This window comes from Kockiozyma suomiensis (genome assembly GCF_038497685.1).
Source record: "Kockiozyma suomiensis strain NRRL Y-17356 unplaced genomic scaffold V2V93scaffold_2, whole genome shotgun sequence".
NCBI lineage: Eukaryota > Fungi > Ascomycota > Lipomycetes > Lipomycetales > Lipomycetaceae > Kockiozyma > Kockiozyma suomiensis.
Window position 1 is genome coordinate 665,655 of NW_027117665.1, and position 13,676 is coordinate 679,330.

At 45.2% G+C, this 13,676-nt stretch overlaps 5 protein-coding genes across 5 annotated transcripts; 1 reads left to right on the plus strand and 4 right to left on the minus strand.

Moving 5' to 3' along the window:
* The first annotated feature begins 52 nt into the window (after positions 1-52).
* On the plus strand, positions 53-2,063 carry V2V93DRAFT_120951 (cation efflux protein). Its single transcript, XM_066906777.1, has 2 exons — positions 53-404; positions 459-2,063. The coding sequence occupies exons 1-2, from the start codon at positions 323-325 to the stop codon at positions 1,685-1,687; spliced, it is 1,311 nt and encodes a 436-aa protein (XP_066767946.1). The 5' UTR covers positions 53-322; the 3' UTR covers positions 1,688-2,063.
* Positions 2,064-3,789: 1,726 nt separating this feature from the next.
* Positions 3,790-5,469, minus strand: V2V93DRAFT_389937 (uncharacterized protein; the record flags this gene model as incomplete). Its single annotated transcript, XM_066912380.1, has 2 exons — positions 3,790-5,355; positions 5,413-5,469. 2 exons carry the CDS (start codon positions 5,467-5,469, stop codon positions 3,790-3,792), a joined length of 1,623 nt encoding a protein of 540 aa, XP_066767947.1.
* A 1,071-nt stretch (positions 5,470-6,540) lies between these two features.
* On the minus strand, positions 6,541-8,449 carry V2V93DRAFT_320870 (beta-glucan synthesis-associated; the record flags this gene model as incomplete). The annotated part of the gene is made up of 2 exons (XM_066907338.1): positions 6,541-6,598; positions 6,672-8,449. The coding sequence occupies 2 exons, from the start codon at positions 8,447-8,449 to the stop codon at positions 6,541-6,543; spliced, it is 1,836 nt and encodes a 611-aa protein (XP_066767948.1).
* A 1,020-nt stretch (positions 8,450-9,469) lies between these two features.
* V2V93DRAFT_364276 (mitochondrial K+-H+ exchange-related-domain-containing protein) lies at positions 9,470-11,022 on the minus strand. Its single transcript, XM_066908812.1, has 3 exons — positions 10,058-11,022; positions 9,953-9,991; positions 9,470-9,890 (listed from the first exon to the last, which is right to left on the minus strand). Exons 1-3 carry the CDS (start codon positions 10,581-10,583, stop codon positions 9,568-9,570), a joined length of 888 nt encoding a protein of 295 aa, XP_066767949.1. The 5' UTR covers positions 10,584-11,022; the 3' UTR covers positions 9,470-9,567.
* On the minus strand, positions 10,993-12,960 carry V2V93DRAFT_121472 (aquaporin-like protein). Its single transcript, XM_066906779.1, has 2 exons — positions 11,270-12,960; positions 10,993-11,220 (listed from the first exon to the last, which is right to left on the minus strand). Exon 1 carries the CDS (start codon positions 12,564-12,566, stop codon positions 11,472-11,474), a length of 1,095 nt encoding a protein of 364 aa, XP_066767950.1. The 5' UTR covers positions 12,567-12,960; the 3' UTR covers positions 10,993-11,220; positions 11,270-11,471.
* Between the last annotated feature and the right edge of the window lie 716 nt (positions 12,961-13,676).

Below are 13,676 nucleotides of genomic sequence, written 5' to 3' on the forward strand. Positions count from 1 at the left end.
TTACTCTTCTTAATTCGAATCTCGCGTCCACTCGACTTAGAAGACAAATAGAAATTCTTGTTCGATTGGCGACCGCGTGATATTTTTTCTTTGGAGATTTACAGTACCTACGCGACTTATCATCTATATTATTCCAAAAACACCAGATTAAGAATTTCGTTCTTTTTCTAATTATTGCCGTTGCATTGTTAATCAGACTATACGTGTGCCCTCCATTCATACCTTCTACTGGATTGTTGACAGATACTCAGCGCCACCATATTCAGCTTCCCGACGCAGTCATACAATCATCCTCTTTTTAGTATATACAAGTTTATAAAAGATGGCAGTATTTGGTAAAAAGGGTCGTATCATCACACTTGTCATGATCGACTCTTTATTCTTTCTTCTTGAAGTCATTATCGGTATGCTAAACTTTGCAATCTCTTTTTTGTCATCGCTGCTAACTTGTGCAAAAGGATATGGCGTTCACTCGCTTGCTTTAGTAGCAGACTCATTCCACATGCTCAACGATATCTTCTCCCTAGTCATCGCTCTCTGGGCGGTCAGTGTATCGAAGTCGCGTGCCGCGTCATCAGAGTACTCCTACGGCTGGCAACGTGCCGAGATTCTCGGTGCACTTGTCAATGGCGTCTTTTTACTCGCGCTCTGCCTTACGATCTTTCTCGAGGCTCTTCAGCGTTTTGTCGACCCTCAGATAATCACAAACCCAAAACTAGTCTTTGGCGTCGGTTTCGCCGGTTTAATATCGAATATCGTCGGCCTGTTTCTCTTTCACGAGCACGGCCATTCGCATTCGCATGGCGATGGTGCCCATGATACCGTTGATCAGATGGAGATTGGCGATTATTTGCCTGATGTCGTCGTTTCTGAGCATGCTTATGAGACGCAGCAGCGCGAAGCGGCCGCCGCGCTCGGAAGTAGTCGCGCCCCTGGATCCGAGTACGAGACTGCTACGCACGACACTGAAGCCACTGGATTACTGGACCCTCATACGCATATGCCGGACCGGGTGGCAAAGTCACAAAAGAAGAAGAATGGTGCTTCCCATGGTGGTCAATCGCTAAACATGCGAGGCGTGTTTTTGCACGTCATGGGCGATGCACTGGGTAACATTGGTGTGATGGCCAGCGCCCTATTCATCTGGTTCACGGATTATTGGTGGAGATTTTACTTTGATCCGCTTGTGTCTTTGGTGATTACTGCAATTATTTTTGCCTCGGCTTTACCGCTCGTGAAGTCGGCTAGTAAGATCTTACTGCAGGCCGCGCCGAAGGGCATTGATGTTGATGACATCAAGAGCGAGATCCAGGAAATTCCCGGCGTCAAGTCTGTGCATGATTTTCATATCTGGATTCTTCGCGAGAACCTTTACATTGCGAGCATGCACGTCAATGTCGTTTTGGGATCGGCAGGCGATTTCACTGCTTTAAGCAAGCGAATTCGAAAGTCTCTTCACGCGTATGGTATTCATTCTGCTACGATCCAGCCTGAATTCGAAGGATTCTCGGCAGCATCCTCGCAAGTCTCGCTTCATAACTCTGTTGATTCTACTGGTTCACCACCAATGCCTGGTCCCGGTCCCGAGTGTCTTTGCGTTGAAGGATGTGACCAGGCTGCATGCTGCATCGATCTGAAAGCAGCCACTGCTGAAGTTACTTCGCACTCGCATACACATTCTCATTAAACCCCTTTCTTTCGTTTCTCGTTTTTTTTCCTCTTCCCTTTTTTGTTGTTTGTAATATGACGACTCACTGTTCTGTTGGAATCATGAAAAAGAACTGTTCCTTTTTATGCTTTTTTTTTTTGGGGAAATTAAAGGAGTTTTTCTTTTTCTCATTTATTGATGAATGCGCTTGTATTTGCGTCTTCAGCTCTTGTATAGTTTTTGCATTGCTCACGATTGCTCTCTCTTTTTTTTTTCCTCTTCTTTTTCTTTTTTCTTAGATATTCTCGTTCCTGCTTGCTTATTTCTCATTACTTTGAATATTTGATCAGCAAGCCGACTATTTTCTACATTTTCCTTTTTTTCTTTATCATATCTGGATTTGTGTTGACTTCCATTCTGTGAACATTTCCCCTTCCTCTCTTTAAAAAAAAAAATAAAGTCCTGTTTTGTGTGGTGGAAGTAAAGGTTAAGTATCACATTGGAAGTGCGTAGTTTGCTGTGTTACAATTTGGGTATATGTGAGCTCGAGTGTGAATGATGAATGATTCATTATGAGATTTTCTCTTTTAACCTTACTATGTTACTTTGGACGGTTAGTTTAGTGTAATTGTTTTATTGGTTGACGTGTTTTGTTTATGATATCGATTTGCCTTAGTTTATGCTTGCAGGGCGTGCGTCTAGATTAGTTTTAAAGAGATCTAAAGCGACTATTTCATCATCCTTGCTGTATTTTGATTAGATGTAGTATTAAAAGAAAACACGGAGACTACTCAACTCAAATCTGATACATCACAGAAAAAAGAGCAATTGCAAATTATCTTTTCACGAAGAGTATTTTTGGAAGTAGTAAGTGCCCAGATTTTTTTGCTTTGGCTTTTTGAGCACAACTGTGCGCGTCAATTTCGCGTTCTTGCCATTTTAAACTTTATTGAAATCTGCCTGAATTTAGACTTTCATTGTCTTCGGTTTACTTAATTCCGAGGCGACAATATTAATAAAGGAAAGAGGCACATATGTGAAACTTCTATTATATTTCTATATATATGATCATATACTTTTGTTTTCCTTTGTTAGATTGCTGAGTTAGATGTGATGGTGGTGTGCTTCACGATTTAGTATTAACGAATCGGAACGACTCCAAGAAATACATACCCTTATAACATTTACCGTTTCATGCTTTTCGATGATGTTTATGTTTATTAATTCGTTCAGAATTATTTTATATGGCATTCTCCTCCTTTGACATGAGTTCTAAGTACGCGTTCGTATCGTTCTCTTTTTTCTTTTTCTTCTATTCAGAAATTTTTAACTTCATTTTTTGCTTTTTTGAAATTGAATCTGACAGTTTTCTAGAAATTCGATGTCATAGATGGAATTTGAGACGTTGAGATCATATCCGTAATCACATGCTCTTCCTTCTCTTGTCTCTCTTCTCTTCCCTTCTCTTAGATTGATATGTAAATATATGAATTTCTTGAGACTATCCTGACACAAATCATTGACTAAAAAATTTCCGATTTTAAGGAAACGTAAAAAAAAAAAAAAATAAAGGAACTGTACATAGAATTTATCTTATCATAAATAAAGAAACTGGCAACTGATCATGTTCTTTTTTTTATCTAGAAGGAATATAATATACAACGAAAAGACAGAATCTCACTTCGTATTCCTTCTGTTCATCCTCATATTCCACTTCTCTCAGAACTATGCACACACCTCTTCTGCTTTTTTTTTATGGCACACAGATCGCCAGTCAATTTCAGTATAATCAACGAAACAGCAGACAAATAAAAATGATCGTGATAAAAATAAACAACAAAAAATATGATCTTTTCCTAAAACTATGTACCATAACTCAAACAGAATTCAAGTCGTTTCATCGTGACACGCGCCGGGTCGATCTTGCAAAAATATGGAACAAAACAAAATGAAAAAAAATAAAAAAAACACCGCTCCTACAAACAAATACAAATCAAAAAAAAGGAGAAAAGAGTAAAAAAAAATGTAAACAACTATGTCCATGCCTATCTAATTTGCTATTGCCCAAACAAACTCAAAAACCGAAACAAACTGTAATGCAGACGATAACTGAAAACATGCACATAAAAGGCAAAGTAGCATCACATAATAGCACAATCCTTTTCATTAGACTCTTTTGATTTATTTGCCATCAACGGTTTCTCTTTTTCTTTCCCTTTGGCTGACTTCTTGGTCCCCTTTTTACTACTTTTCTTGTCAGCTGCTTGCTTCGTTGCGTCTCGACCATTAAGCACATCCAGCCGCGCGGCCGCGCGCTCGTCGCCGTTCTCGGCAGCTCGCACGTACCACACATTAGCTTCGAGCAGATCCTTATTTGTGCCAACTCCCGACTCGCAAAAATGGCCCACGGCGAACATCGCTTTCGGAAGACCTGCCTCGGCGGCTTTGCGCGCCCATTCAAACGCTTCTTCTTCATTGCGCTCGAGAACTCCTGGCGCACCGACCATGTACCAGGCACAGAGCGCGAGCATACTATTTGCGTCGCCGGCTAGGGCGGCGACGGTGTAGTAGTGCACGGATAAAGCTGGGTCCTGAGGGCACGATAAAATTCCATACTCGTAGGCATGACCCAACCGAGCAGCAGCAGGCGCATATCTCAACTCGGCAGATTTGACATACAGTTGCGCCGCATAGGCTTCATCAGGAATAATAATGTCGAGAAAACCAGTCTCGTAAATGCCCGCCAGTTCATATGGTCCCTGCGGGAAAATCTCATTTGCCGTCTCAGCTGCGCGTGACAGCCATCGTACACCGTCGCGCTGCTTGTGCGCAAGTCCAAGCTGATTGTAGTAGCTCGCCACTCCGAGCTTTAACATTGCACCGGGATGATTCTTTGCCGACGCAACTTTTAGAAACTGTACAGCTTTTCGTACGTCGACTGCCGTGCCCCAGCCTTCTTCGTAACACAGCGCGGCTCGGTAGGCAGCTTCCGAGTGCCCATGCTTCGTCGCCGAGACAAACAGCACGAACGATTCGCGCAGATCCCGTCGGCCTAAAAGGCCCGATGAAAGAGCATCTGCGAGAAGGTACTGCGCATCCGGATGACTTCTATCAGCAAGCTTGCGCAGCACCGACCCTGCCTCGCGAAGTAATTTCTCTCTTTTCTTGGTTGGGTCAGAAGGAAGAGGAGCCAACGAGGCCAGATTATCAGATTGCGACCTCATCATTCCAGTAGCCGCAGTGGTCGAGCTTGCCGTTGAAGACATGGGCGTAGAAGACGAGTCGTCGACGGCTAACAGCGATGGCGCGCTATGAATAGATCCACTGCTGCTGTGCGAGTTTGCCGATATCGAGCTTTGCGATTTCCGCAGCAGATCATAGCTAGACCGACGATTAGGAGACCCTCGCGCAGACGCCACTGAAGAAGGTCTATCAGATCCAGCTTCTGCACCACTGTTGGAATTGCTGTTGCTAATTTGTGGAATAGCGAGCGCAGATCGGATGAGAAACTGCGCAAACTCAAACTGCACTGTCGGATCGTTTGTGCGTTTCGCGTTTGCGCGATACAGCTCAAGCGTCTTGTCGTGAGCCAGCAATGCATGTTGTCCAGCTGAGCCTAGAGACCCGATAAGGTGCGCCTGGTCGAATGTCGCCGGCGGCGCTACAGACGGCGAACGACCGTGATAGCTAGATACAGGCCGCCCTAGCTGCGCCGAGTTGTATAACGAAACAGAAGATCGCGAGCCTGAAAGTAGAGGATATACAGAGCCCCTGTTGCCTGCTCCTGCATGCACACCCGGCGTACTCTCGGACAAGGACATGTTGGACGCCGAGGTTCGCGGAAGGTGGACCGGCGATGTGGGTGCGGAGATTGACGAGGGGGTTTGCCGGTGTCCTGCACGCATGCTCGCGGGCGACGCGTTGTATGCCGAGCGGTTGACTGGAGGCGGGACAGACATTTGTCGCCTTCTTTGTCTCTTACTCGAGGCTAGCTTTTGGTTGTTTGTGGGTGGTGTTGTAATGAGAAAAAGAATTAAGTGGGACGGAAGAAGGGGAGCACGCAAAAAACAGAGCCAGTTAAGAAACTTGCACTTTCACTCGCAAAGTACTTGGCTTCTCGGAGTATGTACTCCAAAATAGTAACTTAATGGCACTGACACTAGTGTTTTAATATTCTGGACGCGCTAGCAGTAAAACATATATATTTAGCAATGGTGGCTGGAAAACTCAGCCACGTGCTAGCCACTTCAGGCCAGGGGCGTTTGTGTTCCTTGAACCACGAACGTCATCGTTCCGCTTCCTTCGAGTCCACTTATATATGTTACTGAATCAGACAAGGAGGCTTGGTCGCAGACAAAAACAGGAAGCGATGACAACTCTCGGTGCTCGGAATTTGTAGCCTATTATGCGTCTCGACACGTATCTAGCGCGATGTGCAAATCAATTTCGAATCACGGATAAGTCTATAAATAAATGACTATGGCAGCATTCATCAAGAATCTCAAAGGGACAATTCTAAAACTGCTAGAAAATTCAACAGGAACCGCGCAAATATTTCTAGCTGCAGCGTGGAATCATTTTATAACTGTAATAACGATACTATTGACGCCCAACCGTTGTAATCAACCCACTATTTCTTCTCTTTCACTGTACAAACAAGGCGAATATATAGGGATTAGCAAAAAGATGAAACAAAACAAAGCAAAGCGAACAACACAAAAGGGCAAAAAAATCATCGGGAACAATATCATCAACGACAATAAGTCTAAGCATCAAATTTATGCGGCAGTCAACACACTTGTAATAAAAAGAAGACATAAATCATGAGCAGTGCGACTCATACGCACGCGCGTATATATAAAACTTTTCTCTAATCTTTGAAAGTATATGTCTTACAATGAACAACCATCCATTAAAGTATTCTTTGGCCATGTGTATCCAGCTTTCTCCCTATATCGATAAAACAGATCATTCATTAGTAAATATCCTCACAAAAAAATTAGGGAAATTTCGAAGTATTTACCATTTAGTAATATTGTAATTCTGGTAAGCAACCGGATGCGCAGCAATATAGTCAGTCGTCGGATATCCATCTGGATCACAGGTAATACTACTAGCATCATCTTCACGTTGATATATCCGTACGTAATCAATTAGCATTTCCATCGGGAAGCTCAGAGCCGGCCAATCGATATAAGCCCAGGAATTTGAAATACCAAAATTTAAAATCATCGACATCGGCTCTTTAGGCACAGGCCTCTGGCCGATGTTTCCATTGGGACGCAATGCCCTAGCATACACGGCGAAGGTGGGTTCCCCACCAACTTGCCATTGGATGTAAGGCGAGTCTCCAAATGGATCGTACTCAAAGCCATACGTCTGGTAAGACTCGCCACCGTACCATTTAGTATTAAGAGTGGTAACCGCAGAAACGGCTTGCTGGTACGGGCCACCAGACCATGTATTCAACGTAGTCAAAGTATCATTATAAATCTCCAAATAATTATGGTCTGCCGAATACCAGATATCAAAGGGAGCGATCTGGAGAGATTGCGAAGCGACACCAACATATGTCCCAGCGGCGTCGTAGCTCCCCATTGAGCCTTCTAATGCGTCAATCTCAGGCGCACTGCGTCCGACGCCCTGATTCGGATGCTCGTAGCCCTTGCAAGTACACGAATTCAACCGCTGACCAGGAAGCCATGAAATTCCGTCGGTCGAGGACTGATTAGGAGTGATACCAGCATCACAAGAGTCATAAGAGTATGGCCATGTTCCATCAGTAGACGCAAGATATCCTGGTCTGCCGAGGTTGCCCATGGTCCAGATACCGGGCCAGAGACCAATTTTGTTACCCGATCCAGGTAACGAAGCTGACACTTCAAAAAGACCACCCGAAAAGCAGAGTTTATTCCAAGAATGTAACATACCCGACCGGTAGTTCAAGCCCTTATTTACGAATGCGTCCATGCGCAGAACAAGCACACCGTCGCGAGTAGTAACGGCGTCGGGATCGTAGTACTCCAAATCCTCAGTCGCGGCATAATGTAAATCAGCCGCATACCAAAACTGATCTTCTTGATCATAGAACGAGCGACCCTCTTGATTAAATTCGTCAGAAAAGGCGAGCTTGAGGGTATGGCCATCTTTGTCTTTTTTTGTGTAGACATTAGACGGAGTGTCGGGATCGATCAGCGACGTTCTGATTGCACCCAAGGTGTAATAAGTATATGAACTGAGGTCCGCACCTACTATAGTCTCGGCTGGTCTTCGGTCGGTGGCTCCAGTGTAAGTGAGTACAGGCAAGACAACGAACAGACATATAGCACCCAGGATAAGACCGCAAAGAGAAACGAGATTTGCAACACCACGATGATCTAGATCCCATAATTTTCTACTGTCTTTGGCGTCTAGGATGGGGTCCGGATTGTGCAGGTAATCGTCTGGCTCCTTCTCGTCGATATGTAGCGGAAAAGACGAGACTGGGTAGCCGCCGAATGGAGAAAAGTCAGGGTCAGCCGAGCCGGTGGACTGCGCTGAGGTCGGATCGCCAAGATTATGTGGATATATAGCAGAGGAAGAAGAGTTGCGCGAGGTGTCATATGCAGAGGGGTTATTGACAGAGAGGCGCCCATCATTTTGGTAGCGGTCGTAGACGGCAGAAGACGAGACGGAAGGCGATGAAGAGGGACGAGAGGAAGAAGACGAGACAGACGAAGAGGAGGAGAAGACTGCATTGCGCGAGTTGTGGACGTGGTCTGCATGAGTCTGCTGGAAGGCGGCAGCCTCGGAGGAGTTCATGTTGCCAGCTAAGGCTACGTCTGAGTGGACAGAGTAGTCAGAGTTGACCGAGGTTTGCTCTGAGAGGTCGACTGAAGACTGAGCAGGCGAGTCGAAGGGGTTGAGGTTGCGGCCGTAGGATGGCATGGCCAAAAACGCGTCTGGAGGAGGGGGCGAAATGAGCGACTAGCGAAACGTGTCTTTTTTCTGCCAATTTTTGATGGTTGACGCCGAAGGGGGTGGTGATCGTGAGGGAAGAGCGCCGTCGCTGCTGCCCGCAGATCACGTGAATGCAAAAATAGCAGTCTGCGGCTCTGGTTGACGGAGCCAGGGACCCAGAATAATGTACTTCGCCCCAGGCACGGATACAGGCTGGGAGCAGTGAACTAAGGAGTGGATGCTCTAGAGACTTGTCTATGTACTAGTTATGAAGAGCTTGTGAAGCAGCGATGGCAGAGCACAGAATCAAGATAGCGTGTTCTTGCATGAGACGGGAATGCGCTTTATCGGAGGCAACTAACTGGAATGCTGAATGCGCAGCCAGTAAAAGTTTTTTTTGCTCTTTTTTCATATTAAAAACAGCGCATTGTTGTTTGTAATTTTGAATTTCTATTCTTGGAACAATTGCAATCTGAGAAGATAATGACTTGCCAATGCTATCAAGCTGTGTCTTTTGAAATGCCTCTAATATATTGGAACATTTGTTATTTGTCATATACCATGTAATACAGCCAGAAAGAGCGATGACGCGTCTCTGCATTTCCACTCAAGAAGCCTCGCGCCTAATTCTAAGCAGTTCCAATGCTAACTTCGGCTACTTTTTGAGTCCCAATCATCAAGGACGCGTCGCCAAACACTATCACCTTGGATTGTATATATCATAATAGCGCAGCTGCTGGACCTTGTATTATGTCTTCTGTATCGGGCAATCAAGCGAACTATGCATCTGCATCGCATTAGCGGCTGGGCTCCTCTATCAGACGACGGAAGCTGACACATAATACCGCCATGGTCTCCTTGACGAGCGTATTTGATCACTACTAATTTTGCGCAAACATAAATTTTTAAACTAAATTATACCACTGGTTGCAGTCTATCAATCTTATTTACAACACAAAGAAAAAACAGTTTATACGATCCTAATTCTTTGCGCTCTTCTCTCCTCTTTTCTCGGTAGCCGCAGCTGCTTGTGCAACCCGTTCAGTCTCCTTAGCGATCCGTGCTCGCACTTGAGCGACCGCTCGATGCAACTCTCCTTCAAGCTCCTGCGCGTCCAGCGCTTCCGCCACCATCTTCACCTGTGCGCCGTCCAGCAGCGTCTTCTCACCCGTTGGACTCACTAGAACATGAGCTTCCGGCGAGGCAGATACGGATTTCAAGGCCGAGTCGAGAACATGACCTGGCTCCAGAATGAACCTGTTTTCGGTAACCAACCGATTCAACAACTTGGCTCCTTCGAATGCTGAACATAAAATTAGTTAGACACGCTGGAATACACACTGAAAGTTGACGCCAACCACTTACCTCTCCAGTGAGACCACATTCGATATAGACAGTAGAAGCCTAAAATACGAGTCTGTTAGAAACATTCACAAAAGAAAATGGCCTATTTAAACACGTCAAGCTTACCAGGAAGATTCGGGATTACCGGTAGCAAAGCAACAGGCAACGTCAAAGGCGACACAGCCCCGTAGATAAGCATCATCTTCAAGTGATACGGCTGCTTTTTGACTGCAAACTCGCGGACTGCGTTTGCTACTTCGTTCTCTTTAACCAGGTTAGGTGGAAATACGATGGCGACTCGACCACTTACTAGTCCCTCCACCTCCCTCGGGTCGTGAGCCGTATTATCTGAACGCCAAAATTCCCACCACATCTTTGGCTTAGTTGCAAATAGTCCCGGCGGTGCGCGAGGCACTCCCTTGAGCGACCACTCCTCGTACGAGATGTTATCCATAGCCTTGTTTCCCCAATGCGTTATCTGCTTCTTCCACCATGTTGACGACACTTCCCAACCAGCCCACATATTGTGAGCTCTAAGAGTAAGCTTATCATCAAGTCTAGTCGGTTTTAATGCAACGTATGCTGTGTGTCCGGTGCGCTGCGCGATAATCATCCGCGATGTCGTGGTGAGCGGCAGAAGAATGAGTCGCATGACGAGATAGTGTTTCCAATTCCAAGCTTTAGAATACTTACAAATATCTGCTTGAAAATGCTTTAGACATATGTCGATTTAAAGGTACCAAATGATAAATGACTCGTGAATTTATTTATAACAGATCAAATCTTGAACCTATAACCGCAGGCATCTGCGCAGTGTTTGAAATAATAGCCAAGCACCGATCGAGAAGTTAAGAAGCCAATCCGAAATATAAAATCCAATATAAGAATCTCACACGTAAAGAGTCACTAGTCGTGTCTCTAATATGCGAAAAATTAAAAAAAAGCAAAAGATGGTGTGGCGATGACAAAAGCTCTATTACTGGATATTTAACTCGAGACGCAGATCAGGCTCGGAGCACGATTCCTGCCGTAGTCGTCCTCTTTAAACACTTAAGCTTTTTTGGGTCGCCGTGTTGAGGTCAGCAGTTGCCATATAACCATAAGTCTCTACAAGTATAGATAAGTTTTTTCTCGGATTGGCAAGCGCTATATTTATGTTTCATCAATCTTCTTATCAAAGTATTACTTTTTTTCTGTACCGGGAATAATTGCTCTTCGTAAAATAGCCAACAGCTTCGCGCATTTAGTTACGTAATAATGACGTCAACGTTGATTTTCACATGTTCAAGCTTGTTATTAGCCCGTCATCATTAAAAATACAATGCATTATTGGCTTACCACCCTTCTAAATAAAATATACGACATTTTTTTCAGCACTCCGCACAAGTCTATTCAGCAAATGTTTCTATGAACCTGTTTTCAAAAAAGGCTCTATACCAGTGAAAAAAATTTCAAGCCAAAAAAATATTCAAATAAAAAAACTCCAGTGAAAACAAATGTGAACATTTCTATCAAGAATTGAGAAAAGAAAAAAAATAGGCTACTTCTGGGTTTTCTCAATGTCGGACTGGACAAGAGGCTCGCCGCGCAGCGTCTTCTTTAATTTAGTGATTGCGATCGATGGACTAGTCACAAAGCTCTCCTCATCGTTCTCAATGACCATGAAATCGAAGATGCCTTGACCAGCAATAGCACCCAAGAATGGCATAACAACAGGGATCCACGAATAGTTGTTGTAAGCCCAGAAAACCTCTCTACCGTATCCAGCCATGTAGGCAACCATGCGCGGACCAAAATCACGAGCAGGGTTAATAGCATAACCAGTCTGCCATCCGAGCGAGGCACCAATGACATAGATAGCAAGGAAAAGAGACATACCGCGAACAAGATTCCACTCTACAGGCAAGTGTGGATCGCGACGAGGAGAAGACTGAACAGCAATAGCGTTAACGCAGATAGCAAGGATAATAGATGCAGAGAACTCAGACATGATCTGAGCCGCCTCGTCAAGGAACTCTTGCGGGTATGTATTGTAGATTCCGGCGGTGGAGGTGGCACCGGTAACTGCGCGAGTGCCACCATCAAAGTGTGTGATGGAGGTACGATAGGTGCCAAAAACGATAGCAGCACCGAATCCGCATCCGAGAAACTGGGCCAAAAAGTACATGGGCAACTTCTTCCAGGGGAACTTTCGGAAAATGCAATTGGCAAGAGTGATAGCCGGATTCAGATGGCCAGCAGCACCACCGGCAACAGAAACAAGGAAGCCAATCATGACGCCGACACCGAAAGAGAAGTTAACAGACATCTCGTTACCGGCAGCCTCGTTAGACAAGACCTTTTGAGCAACCGAACCGTCGCCAAAGACAATAAAGACAACGCAGCCGAGAAATTCGGCCAAGGGCTCACGGAGCTTGCGACGAATACGGCGGTAGCTAGAAATCTGAACACCGTTCAGACGCTCCTCCTGCTCGAGAATTTCCACGTCCTCGCCACGGATATCCTCGCGGCGTAGGAACTCATTGTGTGCGTGGCTGCGTCCGGCTTTAGGCGGGAGCGACCGGGGGATAGTAGTCTCCTCACTCGAGGGACCGGAGCTTGTTGAGATAGTGAAGTCGTCTGAGCTGGAAGCCATAGCATGAAGCAGAAGAGAAATTGGGAGGACAAACAACTAATAAAAGTGTGGAGGGACTGCGGAGGCGACTTTTAAAAGGAGTTCGCGGGGAAGTGCAGTATTTAGCTAGTTGAACCTCTCTGACTTGCCGGGGCCCCGGAAATGCCAGTGGAAATTGAATGCGGAGGTTCAGTGTACACTCGGCCGGAAGGTGAGAGCAGAAATGGCATTAGGCGCACGAAAGCTAGTAAATATGCTCCGGCCGGCCGCTATAGGAACTTGGGCCGCACGCACCGAGGCACTCGTTGTCCCCGACCCTTAACCCATCCGAGTCCCGGTCCGGTGTCTGAGGACCGTCGCTCGCCACCATTTTAATCATTGGTCCACTAAACCAAACGGCTAGCGTAGAAATCCGATTTAATGGACAGATGATTTTGGAATTTTTGCCTGATTGGTCTCCAGATGGTGTCTTGTAGTATTGCCATACGGACTATGCTTTTTCTGGCCTTCCACCGGATACCAAGTAGTCACCGGAGAGTATGTTGACGCGTGACTTTGTCCACCAGCAATTACCGTTTGGCCTAGACGGATCCTTCTGTACCGCCAGCCTCGTGATCTTTAGCTGCTATTGAACGTAAAAAGAAGTAAAAATACTAGCGTATCAGAAAACAGTCGTCATTTGTAAATAGTACCGTCATTGGAGCTCTCGGCTACTGCTGCTCTCTTCTGCAAGATGACATTATAGCATTTATACGAATAGATCTCTACCTTAAGCCCTCATTGTCATTTATATTACAGCGGCAGCGCAAACTAGACCCACACCAAATTGATTCTACATGTCTGTCGCCAGGCATGCCACCAACCTCTGATAGATTTTTGAACTCTAATTGTGTGATGTAGTCCTGCTATATGAAAATTTTCACCAGTGCTGAGTAGCAAGATGCGACAACTGCTAATTGCATTACTGCACATCTTGCAACTGTTATTGCATGTATGCAGTAGACCTCAAGCTCTTCATTTTGTTAGTTGGATAAGCTGAGAGGATGTAGTCTTAGACTGCTAGGGTTGATAAACTATAAACTAATGCTAACTTCCCTGGTCTTGACTACTATCCCTAATTCTATATACTAC

What these genes read in the sequence shown, in the direction of transcription:
- V2V93DRAFT_120951 (XM_066906777.1), top strand. Translation starts at nt 323, where the DNA reads ATGGCAGTATTTGGTAAAAAGGGTCGTATCATCACACTTGTCATGATC. An exon ending in TCTTCTTGAAGTCATTATCG is followed by an intron (nt 405 to 458) that starts GTATGCTAAACT and finishes CTTGTGCAAAAG; the next exon opens with GATATGGCGTTCACTCGCTT.
- V2V93DRAFT_364276 (XM_066908812.1), bottom strand. Translation starts at nt 10,583, where the DNA reads ATGCGACTCATTCTTCTGCCGCTCACCACGACATCGCGGATGATTATC. An exon ending in GGTAATCCCGAATCTTCCTG is followed by an intron (nt 9,992 to 10,057) that starts GTAAGCTTGACG and finishes CTCGTATTTTAG; the next exon opens with GCTTCTACTGTCTATATCGA. An exon ending in AATGTGGTCTCACTGGAGAG is followed by an intron (nt 9,891 to 9,952) that starts GTAAGTGGTTGG and finishes TTTTATGTTCAG; the next exon opens with CATTCGAAGGAGCCAAGTTG.
- V2V93DRAFT_121472 (XM_066906779.1), bottom strand. Translation starts at nt 12,566, where the DNA reads ATGGCTTCCAGCTCAGACGACTTCACTATCTCAACAAGCTCCGGTCCC.